At 41.0% G+C, this 16,985-nt stretch overlaps 3 protein-coding genes across 3 annotated transcripts in view; all 3 read left to right on the plus strand.

Annotated features, from left to right (window-relative positions):
• Window positions 1-44: 44 nt before the first annotated feature.
• LOC116303999 (cell division cycle-associated 7-like protein) lies at window positions 45-854 on the plus strand. The gene has a single exon (XM_031713645.2). The coding sequence runs from the start codon at window positions 45-47 to the stop codon at window positions 852-854; it is 810 nt and encodes a 269-aa protein (XP_031569505.1).
• A 2,928-nt stretch (window positions 855-3,782) lies between these two features.
• Window positions 3,783-16,985, plus strand: part of LOC116303981 (protein VAC14 homolog) — a 34,099-nt gene continuing 20,896 nt past the window's right edge. Inside the window, exons 1-4 of the mRNA XM_031713628.2 lie at window positions 3,783-3,997; window positions 4,266-4,416; window positions 6,344-6,511; window positions 7,605-7,667. Of these exons, the coding sequence (XP_031569488.1) occupies window positions 3,900-3,997; window positions 4,266-4,416; window positions 6,344-6,511; window positions 7,605-7,667 (480 nt within the window). The 5' untranslated portion in view covers window positions 3,783-3,899. The remainder of the gene's footprint in view (window positions 3,998-4,265; window positions 4,417-6,343; window positions 6,512-7,604; window positions 7,668-16,985) is intronic.
• Window positions 9,018-9,594, plus strand: LOC116298483 (uncharacterized). The gene has a single exon (XM_031706968.2). The coding sequence runs from the start codon at window positions 9,072-9,074 to the stop codon at window positions 9,450-9,452; it is 381 nt and encodes a 126-aa protein (XP_031562828.2). The 5' UTR covers window positions 9,018-9,071; the 3' UTR covers window positions 9,453-9,594.

Here is a 16,985-nt window from a genome sequence, read left to right on the forward strand (position 1 = left end):
GTGTACTTAGTGGGTCGAAAGATTGGAGTATTTTTGAGCTCAAAATGGTTCCAAACGATACTGAAAGCGAATATGAGAGAGTGAGAAGGATAAAGATTGAGGAGAATAAGGCGATGTTGAAGAAACTGTTTCCTCAGGGCACCTCTCTTGCGGTAAATACTGGAACTCCAAGAATCGCCTCACGTGGAGACGCGAGCGCAAAGAAACGACAACCGAGACGAAAGACCTTAGATTTTCCACTCCGCAGGAACCCAGATCGCAAAACACGGTCATTTAAGTGCACAGACGAGGAAGAAGAGAATGCAGAGAGGGTTATTTACACTCCAAACACTCTCATTGTCAAATGGAGAGGACCTCTGACAGAGAAGCTATTTGAAAAACAAAAGAGTTGCTCCTCCGATTCTGAGCTCAGCGATTCTGACTCCGACACAGACGGGTCACTGAGAAAAAAGCGGAAAAAGTTTCTGAGAAAACCAGCTCCAAGAGCACCAGTGGATGTCCGTGAAGAAGACCTAATTTTGGTCGCAGAACGAGTAGCTGACAAGACCTATGATTCAGTAAACGGTACAAGCTGCCATCAGTGCAGACAGAAGACGGACGATCTCAAGACCACATGCAAAAGTAACTCGTGTATAGGGATCAGAGGTCAATTCTGCGGACCTTGTTTAAAGAATCGCTATGGGGAGGATGCGAAGAAAGCTATTATGAGTCCTAGCTGGATGTGCCCCCCGTGTAGAGGAATCTGCAATTGTAGTTTCTGCATGAAGAAACGAGGAAGACGTTGCACTGGTATTATGATCCATTTGGCCAGAGAAAATGGATTTGAGGATGTGAAGACCTTTCTAGGAGACTAACAGCCTTGTCACTCGTGCTAGGGGACCTTTTTTTCTAAGAATGTTTCCAGTTCCAGTAAAAAAGCTTATGTTATTAACTTGCTTTTAAAGTTTCAGCGCATAGGGAGAGTCCCGAGTCTCAAGGGTATTGGCAATACTGAGGATCATTTTCGATTTCGGCAATCAATTATGGTAATGATAATCCAATTATGGGAAGGTTAAAATTTAGGGTGTAGATTATTTTAAAACAGTTTTAGTTACAATCCCAAGGAATATCTCTTGAGGAGAGGGGAAATATACCGCTTTATTTTTACTTTTTTTATACAAATTCTTTCAATCAGATGAAACCATGTTGACATACACTGAAATAGACCTCAGGGGTAGATCCCTGGATCCAGAAGAGATTTGCACCCCACTTCCTGCAAAAGAAATTGACATAAGTGTAGTTAAATTTGACGTAACTTTTGGGGGTGAGGCTCCTATGAAATTTAAATCTTCCTTATTTGCCAGAAGTAGTAAAGACTTTGGGACTAAGACTCTGAAGGACTTGCCATTTTTGTAGCTGAAACTACAGATGTCATCAAACTGGGTTTTTACACCAGAAAAACATGTCATGGTCACATCTACGACTCTGCTGACAAACATGAAACTTTTAGTCTGCATTCCTTTCTCCAGGTGTCGGCATTCTTTGATAATTTTCTTTCCCACAAATTATCAAAAGGAGGCTGTTACTTGGAGAAAGGAATGCAGACCATGAGTATGATATTTGTCGGCAGAGTCGTAGATATTTTGAGGTATGATGACATGTTTTTTTCAGTTGTGAAAACCCAGTTTTGTGACATCTGTAGTACGCAAGTAATAATTCTAAAGAGATTGGCATGGGATTTTTAAAATTTCTCATTATCTTAGCTTTAGTTTTGTATCTTAAAGATAGTCTATCAAGGTATATATCAATAATTTAAGAGTTTATAAAAATATGTTTAACGATATATTTTATTTAGTTTTAAGAGTCATGCCCTAAACATTACGAATTTTTTTATTTGTACAAATGTAGGATTAAAAGTAAGATGCTAAAAAAATATTGACCAAACCATTAGGGAAACAGCACCCTAGGCCTAATTCGAGGCTCAGATAATGTCCTCCGTAATACGAAAGAGAAAAAAATCGTATAAAAATGCACTAGAATTTTAAATTTTGCGTGCGCGTTTGTTTTCTTATATGATTCCCCTATGGTATATAACGCCATTGATAAGTACAAATACTCAAGATTTTATTTTTGCCATTCAATTTTATCTAGATTGGGCTCCCTGTGGTCTACCATTTTGAATATATTGATGAAAAATATTTTTAGGGCCAAAGCAACACCAAACATATCCTCTATGATCAATCCTGTACTATATCCTATGGTCAAAAAAGCTTTGGTCAACATTTTTTTCGCATCTTTTTTATATTATACTTTTATATGTTAGGAATTGTTGCCATATATTATTTTTTGACATCGTTTGAAAAATTATGTTCTTAAAATAAAGTTTGTTGTATAAAATTAGATACTATAATTTGAGATTCATTAAACATTATACTTTGTATCATATTTTTAGTTCTTTATTTTCAATAATACTTGGGATATTTAAGTTAAAAAGCAATTTTGACAGGCATTTGAATATTTTATTGATTTATTACAGGAAAATGTCAATTGGTCAATTGATCGACACTTAGATGGGTGGTATAGTGTTGAGAGTGGGTTTGCTTCCTGGACTCAGCGTAGTTGCTTTATGGTTCTCTCCTGTGCTTCGAGGGTTTTTCTACAGGTTTTTCTCTCCTCTCAAAAATCAGCTAATTTCCAATTCGACCATTGAACTAGGGCCACAGGTGTGTTGGTCAACTATTAAGTTACCTTAAAAATAACATATTATTTATATAATTAATGTTAGCATCACAGAAAAAAAACGGATTCCCAAATTGGGAATTTCCTTGAATTCCCAACGAATTCCCATTCAATTCCAAGAGAGAACAAAATTGGGAAAGTGGCACTGATTCCCAATGTTAGTTTGTTGGGAATTTTGTTTTTCTATTGGGTATTAGAAGGAAATTCCCAACAATAAATCCCAATGTTGGTGTTCGAATTGGGAGTTCAAGGAAATTCCCAATTTGGGAATCCTTTTTTTTTTCCTGTGGTAAGTGAAGTTTAAAACAAAGCTTAATACTTTAAGCCATGAGCATAGAACCGAACTAAACCACATAAATTTTCCCAAAAAAATGACCACAAAATAAAAAATTATTACTTTAATGGGATTTTCTTTCATATTCAAAGTAGGTATCTAAGCAACCATCTGTTTGCGTAAACCCTCCCACAACATCTTTTAGATCGAGAAAATACCCATACTAACCTACTGAGAGCCAATATAATTTCAAGAGATGAAAGTGTCTGAAGGAGGTATTTTCTGGTAATTTCTTTACAGAATATGCGAAGCTTAATGGGAGCTGTTGGGGGTCAGTGGCCTAGAGCATTCTGTGGGCCGGGGGAGAGATTTTTTTTTTTTTTTTCGAACTGACTTGTATAATAACAAAAATGCAAAAACCACATGGCAGCTATATTTTTTTCATAGATTCAAATCTCCAGGACATATGGATTAAGTATAATGAAAATCTACAAGGGAGGGAGCTATTCATAGAATGTGCCGTACACGTCAAACAGTTCTCAGTATGACGCATCAAGCTACCCTGCTGGTTAAAACCTGTCCAGCTTAGCTGCAGCTGCAAGGCTGAATTTTCTTTTAATACTTCCATTAGAAATAAGATATAATGTTGACTCGATCTAAAAATTAGATTTTTGAGTTTTTTTAATGCCTTTGTGGATTTCATGTTTAAAAAATGCTGCATTGTTATTTTGGGTTTCCTGTGTTTTTAGGATGGTGGTAGACTGGGGTGAGCGGAAGCTGTGGCTTCGCGGGATGCGAAACTCTGCACGAGACGAAGCACCACAAGACTGACTCAGCAGGGCAGAAGAACTGTGCTTTAGAAACCTTTATAAATATGATCAGATGCTAGCGATCGCAAGCTTTCACGATGGAGAAGGACCATCTACCACTCACGCCAAATGTTGTGAGGGGTTTGAATGATAAACTTTACGAAAAACGGAAGACTGCAGCTCTAGAAGTTGAGCGGTAAGTGGAATGACACTCACTTTTAATGTTCGTGTTTCGACATACACATGCACTTCGAACTAATGCTTTTGACGTGCTTTTGAAACCGTTAAAGGCTGCGAAACGCCACCAAATAACTCTCTAAAGCATATATGTAGTATTTGTATTCGACATTTAGACTTTTATCTTCGTTGTTTCAACTTTAGTGAGAAAATTTCTCAACCATGTTCAAGTAAACTTCAATGTCTTCGTGTCTCAATCTCGAGATTCTTTCTCTTTTCTCTCGTAGTATGGTGAAAGAATTTGTCGCGAACAATGACGTGAAGCAGATCAGAAGATTAACGATCGTACTGGCCGAAGAGTTCGCCGTATCGCATAACAGCCATGCAAGAAAAGGGGGATTGATTGGACTTGCAGCAACAGCTATCGCCTTAGGCAAGGTAGGGAGAAAAGGCCACTGGATTGAACTAAATGAGAGTGTATTTTTGATGGTACGGCAATTATATGTCAGGTGTTGTGAATATGATGATGATTATTATTCCTTATGAATAACTGCCTCGTGTTTGACCCATGACGTCTGTTTTTTGTTTTCTTTTTCGTTATTGTGATGTTATGAAGTCCAAAAATGTAATAATTACCTCGTTGTTGATCAAAAGCAATAAACATATTGATTCTTAATTCAAACTCTTAAGATTTCTTTTGAAAATGTAAAAAAATTACTTGGCGAACAGGTGGCTGTAAAATTTGGTAATCTTTTTTAAGGTCCATTCAGTCAGGTTTTTATTTCTCTTAAATTAATATAAAATTAAAATTTAATATTCGAATATGTAAGATTTTAGGTCAGAGATATAAGTTAGAGTGCATTTAGTCACGCTGTTGAATAGTTAGATAAGTTTATATAACTTAGATAACTATTTAGTTGACGTCACCTAAAATAGTAAATACATGCCAAACCAATGGTACTGCGAATCTTGGGGTTTATCTAACCAGAGAACGTGTGAAGAGACTGACAATTACATGTATATCTTCATTTTCTCCCTGATTTTCAGACTGTTGGCACATGAAATTTCAAGTTGTGACGTCAACTAAGATAGTAAATAACTTGGGAAGGTAAAAACTGTGCCCTCGGTCTTGATAACAGACCTCAGCATAACAGCCTCGGTCTGTATATTCAAGACCTCGTGCACAGCTTTTCCCTATCTCGACCTAAATAACATATATTAATTTAGGTAGCGTTAACTATTCAACAGTTAGACCAAATTCACTCCAAAGCTGAAGAGAAGATAATAATAATGAAAGAAGGACAGCATACTGTCAGTAAAACAAGAACAAACATCCTGATTCTTTATGGGACCTTTGATGTCTTGGGAAATTTGTGGATTAATTGAGACAAAGACGCTGCTAAACTTTTTTAAAAAGTTATCTCATAATATTTAGAATAATGACAAATATATCTTGCAATGAAGTAAAAATAAGGACCAATTCCTTTTGATTTTGGACCTAATGAAAGAGGATGATATATGCCACACTCAACCAAAAATCTATATACTCCATTTTGCAATGGAATAAAGCTTTTAGGTTCAACATCAATTATATCACTTCCAGGTCTCAAACCAAAAGCAGTTCTATAAAGTATTTCTTACTTTTTCTTCATGACAGAAAGAAAGTTCTAATTCTTTCAAGTGGAGTCTAAATCATTGAGAACATTTTTTCACTTTTAGTTTAGCCATTGTTGTGAGCAGTTGGACACGGATATATGTCACAACTTAAACAATCTATATAACCCACAAAGAACACTGCTTTTGCTCTACTCTTAGTCGTCATTGTTTCCCTGATACTATTTTGTTAAGACAACCTCGGTTCAGATCTCTCTCTCTCTTATTCAAAATTCTTGTATCTACGCCTGTTAACATATCTGTCTTTGTTAAGGTTTTACACTCTTTCCAGCTTAAAGAACTGATTCCTGTAAACAATATCACCAGCTTAAACTTAATGAAGAAATATATAACAGTTTCCCCTGTTTGATACTCTGATAAATACACTTGATGCTGAGAGAAAATGAGAGAAGCGTAGAACACCACGTCGACGCAAAGTGGTATTTGCAAAGAACAGTGGTTTCCATCTTCTCATGTGCTTTCTCAGGATCCCAAGTGTTTTGATCCTGGATCCTGGAACTACACATTTTATAAAATAACAAGCTGCCCAAATTGACACAAACAACTGTTTAATTTTTTCCTATGAACATTCAAATCAGAGCTTGCATGGAAAAAATGACATGAGCTTATTTGATAATCTTGTGAAACATGGTGGCATGTGTTATGATATAATTCTGTGTGTATATTCACTATAGTGTTGTTTCATTGATAGGATGCGGGACTATACCTCAAAGAACTTATACCACCTGTACTGTCCTGCTTCTTTGACCAAGACAGTCGTGTGCGTTATTATGCCTGTGAAGCACTATATAACATTGCAAAAGTTGCAAGAGGATCCGTTATTCCTTACTTCAATGACGTATTCGATGGCTTGAGTAAGGTTAGTAGGCATATGTGGTCACTCTATCACTACTGGCTGAGAACCTGTGAAAAATATCTCCGTATTTTGGAAATTTCACAGGTTTTTCACAGGATTTTCGCAGGATTTTCAAACATCCAGACCTGTGAAAAGGAACACTTTCACAGGTTCCAGAACCTGTGGAAATTCTGTGAAAAACCTGTGAAAAATATCTATGTATTTTAGAAATTTCACAGGATTTTCGCAGGATTTTCAAACATCCAGACCTGTGAAAAGGAACACTTTCACAGGTTCCAGAACCTGTGAAAAACCTGTGAAATTTCCAAAATACAGAGATATTTTTCACAGGATTTTCACAGGTTCTCAGCCTGTAGTGCTATGGTCATATTTATGAAGTCAATTCAGCTTATGAAATGGCAAGAAAGGTTATTACTGGAATAGGGCATTTGCAGGAAATAATCACATGACTATTACTGGATGCATGCCAAAAACATTTAGTCTTTTCTTATTCAAATAACTTTTGCTGGATTACAAATGTCATATCCAAAACCTTTTTCAAAGTACAGTCAACTCTTGTTACAGCGGACCCATCACTTAGTGTCTGTATAATAGCAAGTGCCCGCAATAGGGAGAGTTAATTTTTGGTCATTTCTGAGTCAGTATTTTTGGCCGGGGATTTTTCTCCTGTCCGCAATAGCAAGGTGTCAATAACACTAGGGTGTCTGCAAGGGGAGAGTTGACTCTACTTTATTTTCTTCTTATGAGATGCTTTTGATTTCAATATATGAAGCATTTTAAAGTTTGTTTGACATCCAGCAGAGCCCTTCCCCAAGGGACCTTTGGCTGAATTGATTCAATATTAAAGTGATATATCACCACATGACTGTTTTTTGTAAAAAGCCAATCCTCAATATTATGTAAACTCTGTAGTTGCCCGTTTGAATTTGGCTTTTCACTGCTGCCAATCTAAAATGTAAAAGGTGCCAAAACTGATTATTTTTAATTAACGGCAGTGAAAACAAGCTGTTGATTGTCTGAGTTCCCATTAGAATCGCAGTAAAATAAATTTCTTAAGATAAAAGCATATACATATTTATTGTTTCATGATAAACAGCTTGCGGCAGATCCAGATCCTAATGTCAAGAATGGTGCAGAGCTACTGGACAGACTAGTGAAGGTAAGTCACTTGTCTTATTTTGTTAGTTTTTCATAGTTTACTATTTTATTAAAGGAGGGGAACTCTTACTAGATTGGAAACTTGTTATTGGTTGTCTAATTGGTTTGCTCTCCCCACCCCTCCCAAGAGCGGATCCGGCCAAAATTTTTTTTGAGGGAGGCTAATTAAGTTTAGGGGGGCTGATCGAGTTTCTTCCGTCAACACAACGGAAAACATCATAAAAAAGCATGGTTTTTTTCTGCTGAAGGGGGGACTTCAGCCCCCCTTTGCCCCCCCCCCCCGAATCCACCCTTGCCTCCCCCCCAAGAAAACACCTATTATCCTAAAAACAAAGCAAAACATTTCTTTTTTAAGAGGTATATATAAGCAGAGCTTTCAATAATATTTGTAGTAGGTAGATTGGTCCTAAAAAGTAGGGAGCTGAAGCCACTGGTGTTTGTATATAACTTTATTTGCGCTGAATTAATTTTTTGTCAAAATAGCTTGCAGTTTGAGGTGAAGTATCCCTCGATGAACAGCCGGTAGCCGCCTTTTATTGAAAGCTCTGTATAAGAGGCTGAAGTAGTATAGGGGATGGGGGTTCCAGCGCAACGACCACCGGAGGATTACCCGTCTAAAGTACCCCCCTCGATTCGTACCGCGATTACCCGCATCCCGTGTTTATGTAAAATATGTTAGTCTATATATGGAGTGCGAAGATTGTAAAGAGTTTGCTTATGATTTCTGTGTAAAGTGCTTGAAACCCAAGTTTGTTACCCCACCACCAAATAAGTATGTTTGTTGTGACAAGAAAATGCAAATAGAAGACGACACGTCAGCACAGTGTTACGAATGTGGTAAGAATATTCGTAATGCCGCACCAAATGCTACCAAAGAGCAATATTATGCCAATGGAGGTCGTAAGAAGACCCCATACAAGAGAATAAAATACTTTAGGGACTGGATGAGTCATATCCAAGGTTATCGACCGGTATATTTAGACAACGAAGTAAAGAAGAAAATCATAGACCACTTGGAAGAGCCAACCCCACAAAGTCTACGGAAGACATTGAAAAAATTAAAACTAGGGAAATATTACAAAGCTATTCCCTATCTTTTGTCTGAAATTACCGGTAAGTCTATTCCTGAGGTTTCTGATATGACAAAAGCCGAGTGGATGTTTTGTCGGCTGGATAAGGATATTCCTTATTACCCTGACGCAATCTACGAAATATTTTACAAAATTGACCCCAACCACCCCCTGTTAGGATGGATTCCCAGGCGATGACGTAATGGGAATTTCCTGTCACGAGATTGTCATGATCGTATGATTTTTCTCGGCCAATCAAAACCTTCACAATTTTCTTTCACAATTGTGAAACGTTTTAGTGAAAGAATATTTCGTTTGTGAAGATTCAAGTGAAGATGCCTTACTCTTTGAAACAGCTAGATCAACGCTATCAAGATGTTTGTAATAAGGTACAAGATGCTAAGGAATACACACTACAGCATTTGAAGACTACTATTGAGATCGATCTTCAGGATTTTTTCGATGATCTTCATGCCAAGAACCTGGAGGAATGTGAAACTGAGTTTGAGTTGATTGAAGAAACCATTCGTCAGTGTCGGGTGGCCATTAGAAATGAGAAATCTCGACGCGTGCTGCAAGATGAAATTCATAAGACGACTAACAAAGCCAACGAAAAGATTGTGCAGAAACATGCATTCAAGCTTAGGAGGAGAAAGATGCGTTTACAAAAAGCAACGCCATATCCAATGCAGTCACAGGATTCAATTGGAACTTGAAGCGAGTTTATACGCCGATTAAGGACATTAGTACTAGATGATATTGGTTTTTTTAACTGATGTAATATTTTGTGAAACTATCTAGACTGTCGTTCAATATGCAAATAAAATCCTGTCTCGCTTTTTTCAAAGCAGATGTTTACTGAGCGAGTTTTCTTTGAAGCTCTTCTTTCGCTTCTTGGTAGATCTTTTTGCGAGATTCCTCGGAAAGATCTTTTACGACTGTTTTTTTATTCCTTATGTCCGACTTTAATTTCTCGTATTTGTCTTCTTCGGCCAGAATAAGCGAGAATTCTACGTCGTCTATCTTTCTGTCACGCAGAGCCTTTGAGACAAGATCGGTAATTGTATTTACTTTAGCCCTTGACAGAGCTATTGTCGTGTCATGCTTGGATATTTTGCTTGACAACTGTTTCATAATACCCGTAGCAACAGCCGAGATAATACCACAGGCTGCCCCAACGCCGGCCAAAGGAACTCCAACGATTATTCCCGGCCCAGTAAGCGAAGTAGCAACGCCAGAGCCTGTTAAAGCCACGGACATGGAGCCGGAAGTTATCGCGATTTTATGTAATATGCTTCGGGCTCTAGCATACTTTTTTCGGACTTTTTCGTAGTGTTTTGCCTGCCCTTCCAAGTAAGCCAAGATTAAGTTCGCTTTATTCAGACGAAAGTTTTCGGTGTTTAGTTCGTTAGGTGTAGTATAGGGAACGTCTGGGTACAACTTAGGCGCTGATGGTATAACATCCATTATATATACTAATGTACGACGCTTTTGGGAATGATATTGAGGAGCAGCCACATCACGACAACCGGGATTACTGGAATTGGAGAGCATTTAGGAAGATGTTTCCACATGCAGACCCCAGTAAGTTCGAAAGAAGACCCGATGGTATTTACTATAACGGCTCTAGGATGTACAGCAACGAGGATTTGAAGCCTACGCTGGTTAATCAAATAGACGATCAACTGAAGCATTCGCCAATGCATAAGCCAACGCCAGCGCCAACGCATGTTGAACCCAGTTGGTCAAAGGAATTATTGCTGGGTACCAGTACTTATCCGATACCCGCAGTTTCATTTGATAAACACCCAAGCTTGGATTTAACGTTGAACATGCGGATTTCTAACAAGCATTCCTTTCCGTTAAAGGTGCGGGATATCTTCAAAGACGTACCCATTGTTCATACCACCGCTAAGGAATCTCATGAATGGTTAAGTGGTCCTAACATGCGTTATTGGCCGCAGCAACTAAACTTTGCAGTTTGGTGTGCCACTAGCGGCTGTGGTGTAAGCGCAAGCTTGATGAAGAATTCAATATTTATGTTTCATTTTCACTTCACGGTTAGAAGAATACTGCATGAAATGGGTGTTATTGCGCTGCCGGGAGATGCCACGTTTTATCCAAGAGATAATAAATACAGCGTGCCGGCTTATGACAGACTTTGTAAGGAGTTTGACGTTGTAGGGAAGGATTTCCGATGCACTGCCGGCGCTAACAATGGTCTGGGGCATATTTGGGCTTATTGGGGGATTGGTGGACACGAGCTAAGTGATAAGGAAGTTCATGCGTTGAATCTACGATGGAACACTGGGTATCACAAAGAAACTCACGACAGTAGCACCTTCTTTGAACCAAACGCTAAGACCACTAAGGAAGTTAGAGACGGACCTTTGTTCAAAGACGAGGGCGGTAAGTATGCAGGGGCTAATCCACTGATTATCAAAATTACCAACGACGAGCAAACAAAGCAATATCTTAATTTCATACCCCCAGAAGGTAAAGGACTAACCAAAGCCGGCCTTGCCCGTTTAAACCGCAGCATAGAAGCTTACGTGTATTCTATCCTTGGAGCTCAGGTAAACACCCGATCCAGCATAATCGGAAATACGGGCGCCGCAGAAGAAACGCGAGCCGAAGCCTTGATCTTATTTGAAAGTTCAATCTTGGAGGGCGACATTAGCAAGGGCGTACAGCGTTACCAACTAGCCATACAAAATTCTAAGGCGAGGTTGGACTATGCAGTAGCCCCGGGTTGTTGGTTAATGCCTAGTAATTTATCTATAAATACTGGTTCTGTAGTAGGATACAACAACAAACTGCAGCGAGCTACTAAGGATATGAAGTTTGGGGTGAACGACGTGAACTCTGACACTCTTAGGAACATTCCTCACTTCGTAGAGAAGCCAAAAAAGTCACACGAAACGAAGCTACCCACAGTTAAGAAACCATCAAAGAAGGTCCTACCTGCGATACCTGAGGAATATGACCATAACTTATTAAAAGCCGGCCTAGCAGCTGCAAGCATTGGTCTGAGTTATTATATATGGCGATGAACAACCCCTACGTAACTGGAGTAGATTGTGTTTATACGACTTACACAGGCGAGAAAAAATACACCCAGGCATCTTGGGTTGATGTCACGGGCATGTCCGTGAATTTGAATTATTCAGGTAAGAAATTGATCCTTTGTAGTATTTGCATTGGTGCGACCAGCCATGCCAACGTAGGATTTCGTTTCTGCGATGACAATGGCATATTACAACCCATGCGCGTAAAAGATAATAACAGGGAGCCTGCGCATTTCTCCGTAGAGCCCAACCCAGGCAGCCTTGAAAATCATTCCGTTTGGACTCTTCATTTGGTTGCCGACTGCCATGGGAAGGTAAAGCTGCAAATGCGCGTAGACGATACGGGAAAGGTTACGGTAAATAGCATAGAGGATCAAAGAGATTACGTTTATAATCACAAAACTATTAGCACCCTTACGGTGCTTAGTCTATAGATATATATGAACAACCCACATGTAAAGGAAGATTCGGTTTTCTATTACTTAGAGGAGAAGGAGTACTTTGGTGATAGATGGTATGATACCAACCTGCAGGTAAAGGTTGGAGGTCTTGGTATAATCATATGCACTATTAGCATTAACACGTGGAATAACGCTAACGTTGGGCTTAGAATTCTTGATGAAAATGACCGCCCACTACAGCCCTACAGGAAAAAAGATAATAAGAGGCATTTGACTCATTTTACTTTCGAGCCTGCATACATAAGCTCGGAGAACCTAACATCGGTAACTTTTCACATAATAGCCAACTGTCAACACGCGAGGCTTCAAGTTCGCCCAAGCGATCGTGCTGCTGTCAACCTACCGGGTATTGTTGGGATAAATACCGCCTATTCGACAGCTTCTTCTCCGGTGGACGCTGCCTGGAATCATAAGACCATTAGTACTATGACTTTCATACCTTTAGTTTCGCATTATCAAGGCGGCGCGAATACTATCTTTACTTATCCCCAGTCGAGAACACCTCGGACGCACGACGACGATAAGCCCCCAGTAACGTACCCAGATAAGATTAACCCTTCATCTTCTTCAAGAGTACCACTCCAATAGCGACAACCAAGATCCAAATGTTATTCCCCACGAACTTCAACAGTTCGCCGCCGGCCCTAAGTGCCAAGGAAACAACCGAACCCAGCAGCCCAGGAAGACCGGCTGCCATCTTTTTTCCCAAGTCCGTCAGCCCATTGCCTAATTTCTTTACGCCCGCGCCCGTAGCCTTAAGCGTGGATAGGATGACTCCTACTACGGTGCTAATAGCAACCGCGAATGCCAGCGGAACGCCATACTTCAAAAGGGCTCTTTTTATCTTTTCCTTGGTGGTAAGCCCCAATTCTCTTTCCAGGTTTTCCTTTTGCGCCTGTAATTCCGCAACTTCCACCTGAAGAGTTTCTAGTTTTCTTTGAGCTGCTTCCCTTTCCTCTTCAGGGCGGGCCTGGTCGTTGATTATTTCCTGCTGCCGCTCTATTTGCCCCTCCAGGTCTTCGACGGCCTGGCTCATTTGCCGAATTTGCTCGTCTTTAGTGTTAATTTCAGCAACCAACTGCCGCCGTTCCTCCAAAGAGCCGGTTATGGTGACATTCAAGTTTTTGGCTTCTTCCTTGCTCATGTCCAGGTCTTTTAGAGCAAGATTGAAGGCGTATCGGGCTTGGTCTCTATCGCGTAGGGCATTGTCTCTTTGTTCTCTCATCTGTACTATTAGCTGATTTTTGTCGTCAAGTTCTCTCTTTTGAGCATCGAGAAGTAGTCGGTTTTGTCTCATGTAATCTGCTTCCCTTTCTTCCAACGTTTCTCGTAGTCCCTCGGCGCGTTTTTCTAGTGCGACCCTTTCATTCAGGGCTTCCAACCTTTCCAACGCACTTCGGGTAGCTAGTTGAAAGCCTCTTAATCTTGCCACGTTAACCTTGACCGAGCCATTTTCGTCAAAGAGGACTTGTGGTTTGGTCCAAAGGTTTTTGTTGGGATATCTCATGTCTTGAACGCTTATGAGGACTTTGTTTCCGCGTTCTGTGAGCCTTACGTCGTCGGCCTCGAAGTGGGAATAGCGCTGCGTTAGCTCTTGCGTCGCCCACTCTACGGTTTCCCGCGCGGTTGCTTCCTGCTCACCCATGTTTCGAAGTTCCATGTACTCAGGGGCGGACTTACCTGGGTTCTTTTCGTGCCACATGCGATTTAAGGAGGCTTTGAATCTTTTCCACTTGCTACCATATTCGTTTTCTAGAGCCATGTCGTAGATTAGGGGGTCGGTTTCCGCGCCTTTAGTCCATGCGTCGTATTCTTCGTCGTTAATGTCGACTTGACCTTCTTCGGTGGTGGGGTCAAAATCCGTTCCTTCTACTTCCATTATATATGATAAGCTCAAAGTTAAACCCCAACGTATTACCTAAGCAGGTTGGCGGACTGAAAGCAGAACGCACCTTTCACCGGGTCACCTTTACGCCTAGCAGCGCCAGGCCCGGGGAAACCTTGTACGTAGGCGTACCCCGCCTAACGGATAACCTAGTATTGGTTCCTGGTACCTTGGCTTTAAGGTTTGACCTAGCAATACAACCAAGCACCAAGGACAAGCGCTATACCGTCAATAACGTGGGTAGGAACCTCGTTTCTAAGATGAGAATCAAGTTCGCAGGGGAATCCCTCTTGGATTTGAATAGGTACGACCTGTACACCACGTATAAGGATCTGTGGCTAACAGCCTTTGACCGTGCACAAAAGATAGAGCAGGGAATTGGAAGCGTTATTCTTCGTAAGCTTCGCAGCGATACTAACCCCGCGCCTACTGACTCCAGTGGAGCAACCGCAGTAGCAGACGCGACGAGGGTAAAGACTGCCTATGGTAGCAAGTACGTTATCCCTTTGGATTTCGAAGTAATTACGAGTCATGGTGTGTACTACCCCAGGCAGTTATCCGAGTTGCAGTTTGAAGTAACCTTGGCAGACCCTACAAATGTCATAGGAGGCATGGACACCGCAATCAGTGGAGCCGTGGATCCCTATTCTATCACCAACTTAGAGCTGCAGTATGAGACCGTGTACAGCGAAGAGCTGGCCCGTAGCGCTGGCATGGAATACAACTCCGGCAAGGCATTCTTATACGACCACGTAGTGATGTATAAGACGTTCAGCTTCCTGGATAAGACGGATGAGGTTATTAACCAAAGTATTAACCTCCCCCGAAGAAGTCTCACGGGGTTGATGCTGGTGTTTGCCAAACCCTACGAAGCCGGCAAGCGCGACTCCGAAGCCTTTCACAACCCCAACATTACTAACGTAGGGGTCAACATAAACGGGGTTCCAAACAAGGTCTACTCGCAGGGGATAAAGCCCGCAGACGTGTACAGAGAGGCCATGCGTAAGTTTGGCGACCAGATATCTCCCGAGGAATTCTTTAAGGATAAGTATGCGCTGTGGATTGACATGCGCACCATTAACGACGAAGACCTACATGGCCAGGGTTTACGTTTAGTAAACACGCAGGATGGCATAACGTTGGAGATCAAGCGCACCAAGAATGCCTCCGCAGGCGACGGCGACAAAATAAACTGCTACGTCTTCGTCGTGTCTGACGCGCAACTGAGCGTGGAAATGAATCAGCTAAAGAGCGTTGCATATTAAGGTTAAATATTCCTTAGATATACGATGCTGCAAATATTTGAAAACAACGACACCAAACTGCAATGCATAGTGCAAGGCGAAACTTTGTACTTCAAAGCGAAGGAGGTGGCTTTGGCGTTGGGCTATGAGCGCCCCAAAGATGCAATTAGAGCACACGTATCTGAGAAATACCAGAAAAGATGGGTCGATCTACAGGGGGCTGCGAATCACCGCCCCCTCGTTAACGCACAACCAAATGCCGTGTTTATATCCGAACCTGGTTTGTACGAACTGATATTTAGCTCCAAACTACCCAAAGCTGTGGAGTTTCGTGATTGGGTCTTTGAGGAAGTCCTACCCTCGCTGCGTAAGACGGGTAAATATGCAATAGACAAGCGCTTCGACGGTCCAAACAAGTTGGTATTCAAAATAGAAAATGAGTTCGACTTACATAAAAAGGTAGTGGACTACATCCGCAGGTTTTACCCCCAAATGCTCATAGCCCCTGGTCTAGGTGAACTGCAGGATTCGGACGGCAAACGTATAAAGTGCTGGCAGAAAGGATATCAACGCGGTCAACCCGACTTAATGATCTTGAATGCGCATACACATTACTGTGGATTCTGCATAGAGCTAAAGACCCCGAAAGGCAACGGCAGGTTATCTGAAGATCAGCAACTACTCTTACAGAGGTATGAAGAAAACGGCTATAAGGTGCTCGTAGGCAGCGACTACGACGAAATCTGCAGGGAGATCACTGCGTATGCTGAACACCTACGAATTCCCTGCAGGTGGTGTTGTAAGGTCTTTAAAACCTCGGAGACTTTGGCAACACACTTAAAGATATTTCATAGAATATATGGACAAGGATAAATTTAACGAGTTAAAGTTCATCCAAACACACTGGAAGGATTTAGGAATAGGGGAAATCTACGAGATAAAGAATTATGTGGTCTTCGAAGACTTGGACCGCCTGCGCTTGGTCTTAAAGAATAAAAAAAGAACATACACCCTTTGGGCGCCCGATAGGATAAGGTACGCCATCGAAGGGCAGGACGTTACCCATGTTATGAGTCATGGTAAAAAGGATGGCAGGTGGGTATTTGACGTAGTCAAGTATGAGCCTGAGAGTCCTCTGCATTCGTAAGGACGTCTGCTAAAGTCCGCTGCTCCGCAGAGCACCAATGCCCCACAAAGGATCCTTCGGAGAATACCCTGTCGCAATGAAGGCAGGTGTATTTTTTACGTGTTTTGGGAGTTGTAATGCAGTCGGCAGGTAGTTCGCAAGTAATACAGTCCATATATTGAAAGGGTAATTAGAATGCCTCCCAGAAAGGCAGCTGCGTAGGCTAGCATATAACATACCTCAAAAAAAGATGTCTGATAACGTTGACATCTAGGTTAAGTCTTTGTTAAGACACTGGGAACCTCGAAATAAAGACACCCAATAATGTTAACAATTAGGTTAGATCTTTGTTAAGGAATAACATACCTCAAAAAAAAAGATGTCTGATAACGTTGACATCTAGGTTAGATCTTTGTTAAGACACCCGGAAGCTATTTCAAAGAGTGTCTTAGAATGTTAACAATT

The sequence above is a fragment of the Actinia tenebrosa genome, unplaced genomic scaffold (assembly GCF_029948245.1).
Source record: "Actinia tenebrosa isolate PJP-AT-01 unplaced genomic scaffold, QUT_ActTen_1.0 PGA_scaffold2__45_contigs__length_23673736, whole genome shotgun sequence".
Taxonomy (NCBI): Eukaryota; Metazoa; Cnidaria; class Anthozoa; order Actiniaria; family Actiniidae; genus Actinia; species Actinia tenebrosa.

Bases quoted from the DNA above. Each gene is read 5' to 3' on its own strand.
- LOC116303999 (XM_031713645.2), top strand. From the start codon at position 45: ATGGTTCCAAACGATACTGAAAGCGAATATGAGAGAGTGAGAAGGATA.
- LOC116298483 (XM_031706968.2), top strand. From the start codon at position 9,072: ATGCCTTACTCTTTGAAACAGCTAGATCAACGCTATCAAGATGTTTGT.